Genomic DNA, 2,742 nt, shown 5'->3' on the forward strand with positions numbered 1-2,742 from the left:
CTAGAAGCATCCAATCTTCTGAATCTCCCACTATACTCTTCTCTGTTCCAATATCTAATCCTCCCCATCTCTTCATTCTCTTTTGCTTCTTCAGCTTCGTATTCTTTATCTGCTGCATCCTCTATCTCAGCAATGAACCGATCTAACTCTTCTTGATCACTATCATCGGCAGGCTCCGTCTCTTCCAAACTTTCGGGAGGCTCAATTAGTGATGCCTTGCCTTCTTTGAAGACATAAGGGCTTCCCTCCTTCTTGTCAATGGCATTGAAAAACGTGGAAGCAACTCTCTGGATGCTAGCCATGGCAGCCGGATCCTCGGGATTTACTCCCATCCGCCGGAGCTGCTGTTCTAATTTCTTTATGTTTAACTTCTGAGATTCGAGAGCTTGCTCAAATCTTGCCTTGAATAGAGCCTGCATACAATAGGAATTAGGAAATACTACATTACCTCCTCCAACATTAATTTCTTCCTATATCAGCTACTAGGGAGCAAAAGGAAGATTTCTTTTTATTTTTTATTAAAAGAAGATAAATAATAATAATAAAGGAAAAGTGCAATATATTTATCCCCTTGAACTTTGACTCACGCAATTTACCCTCAAAGCTGCATATGAATAAAGTTCAGGGGAGTAAATTGGATTTTTCAATATTGGCATCAAGAAAGATGTTATAAAGTACAACGAGGAATATAACAATGTGAAGCTCACCTTCCTCTTTGTAAGGGTGTTAACAGGTATTAAATTTTTAGGTTGACGATAATTTCTACCACGGAACATGATGATTGTTTTCACATCGTGAACATTAATCACAATCCCACCACTCAATCTTGCCAGCATTGAGGCCATCTCTTTGATTTTTTCCTTGGGGAAGTTGTCGCAACAAACTTGCACAGTCTCATGAAACTTCCAATGCATGTGCATATTTTGAACAACTCCTCCAAAGACTCCACGGACACCAACTGGAACATAATTCTTATTCTTGAATCCAATTTTTTTAAATGCCTGAAGCTGTTCGGGTGTTAAGAGCTCTGGATCATGCCGGGGGGGAGGCAGGTCTGGTAGTTCATATTTCTTGAGCTTTTGTAGTAGCAATGCCACTTTTTTCTTGGCCTGCACTAGTTGAAAAGTAAGTCAATATAGATTTAACATATAACAAGCGACACAACAATATTGACCGAACGTTAGTTCAAATGAGCAATCTACAATGTAGACGTAAAATCTATCAAAGAAATGACTTAAATGAAACTTAAAGCCAATACCAAATAATCAATTTCTATTTTCTTCGATCAAGAAACAACAGCAACCTTAAATGCTACATACTGTCTTAGAGAAACATTTGAGCTTACCCCGTTTCCCACAGACATCTAAGTTCAGGCATTATCGGTATAACATATAACACAATTCCTTTTACCAATTCAAATAAAGTCATTCAATCTTAATGAGCAATTAGAACAAAACAATTCTATTTACCGATAGCAACCACACCAACAAATGCAAATCCTTTATGCCAACTATTACAACATCATTACATGAACTTAGCATGAAGTAAATAGTCAAGTACAAACAGCTATTTCGATTTTCGAACTGCTCAAAAGAAGGAATCGAGAACTTACCCTTTTGAGATTATAAATGAGCCTCTCCTCCTCGGTCATTAGTTTCTTCTTCAGTTTCTTAGCTCTCCGAATCTCCCTTAATGTTTTACCAGACTCCTTCTGCATTCGCCTTTCCACCTTGCTTCTCATACTCCTTCCTTTCGTTGACATTGCCCGCGATGATCCATTCAAAAGATTGAATGTCTTAAAAGAAGAATACTTCGAAGTAACTTCATCATGTGGCTGAACTTGAATAATGTTGGTTGATATGTGCAGCTGTGCATGTTCTAAAGTTACAGCATTTCTGAGCAGAAAAAGAAAAGGAAAAAAAAAAATCAGAATCACAAAGGAATCTTGACAAATGGTAAAATAGCATCTCTATGCTAACAGAAAACTAGAAACACTATTAAATTAACAACAAAGAAATTCAATTTCTTGTTCATACTATACAATACACACAGACCTCGGTCACTGGTGGGATTGAAAACAAATGGGATCCCCAATCAAATTCAAACCTACGGCAAGAAAAAGCTACTGTTGCTAAACATCTAAAGTTGGAAGAGAGTAACAAAGAAATCACACTCATTTCAGCCAAAGCTATAAACTTTGAATTGAAACAGAATTGGGTATAGATGGAATTTCATTATTTAAATCCAAAAACAAAAAAACAGAGAATTAGAGAAGAAAGACATACTTGTAGAGATTGGGATGAAGTTGAAGGAGAGAGGGTAGCGACTTGAAGCAATGCTTCTGCAGATTCCTAGCAGCAAACATTGATGAATCGAAGAATCGAAGGTGGTGGTTGAATCAGTTAACAGTTAAAGTATATGCCACTATTCACTATTCAGTAGTCACTCACTCACTCACTCTTCTTCGCTGTTCTTTCAGGGTTTAATCGCTCTCTCTCATTCTCTAGCATGTCTTGAATATCATTCAAAGAAGAAGTAATCTGAATCAGTTCTCCATAGTTGTCGTTGCTATTGGAAAAAGGAAACTTTGCCAAACGCGCCCTTGAATTGTAGGTTTAGGTTTTTTGTATGGGAGAGACTAGAGAGAGGGTTTAGAAAGCTATGGCTATTGGTTAATTGAATCAATTTTATTTTATTTTCAATTTAATCTGATTCGATTTTTATTTAATTTTTTTTTAAAGA

The 2,742-nt window shown here is 36.7% G+C and overlaps 1 protein-coding gene across 1 annotated transcript in view; it reads right to left on the reverse strand.

Annotated features, from left to right (window-relative positions):
* Window positions 1-2,655, reverse strand: part of LOC107644549 (uncharacterized CRM domain-containing protein At3g25440, chloroplastic) — a 3,402-nt gene extending 747 nt beyond the window's left edge. Inside the window, 4 exon segments of the mRNA XM_016348433.2 lie at window positions 1-413; window positions 708-1,109; window positions 1,613-1,895; window positions 2,286-2,655. The exon segment at window positions 1-413 is cut by the window's left edge and continues 6 nt beyond it. Of these exon segments, the coding sequence (XP_016203919.1) occupies window positions 1-413; window positions 708-1,109; window positions 1,613-1,895; window positions 2,286-2,365 (1,178 nt within the window). The 5' untranslated portion in view covers window positions 2,366-2,655.

The sequence above is a fragment of the Arachis ipaensis genome, chromosome B05 (assembly GCF_000816755.2).
Source record: "Arachis ipaensis cultivar K30076 chromosome B05, Araip1.1, whole genome shotgun sequence".
Taxonomy (NCBI): Eukaryota; Viridiplantae; Streptophyta; class Magnoliopsida; order Fabales; family Fabaceae; genus Arachis; species Arachis ipaensis.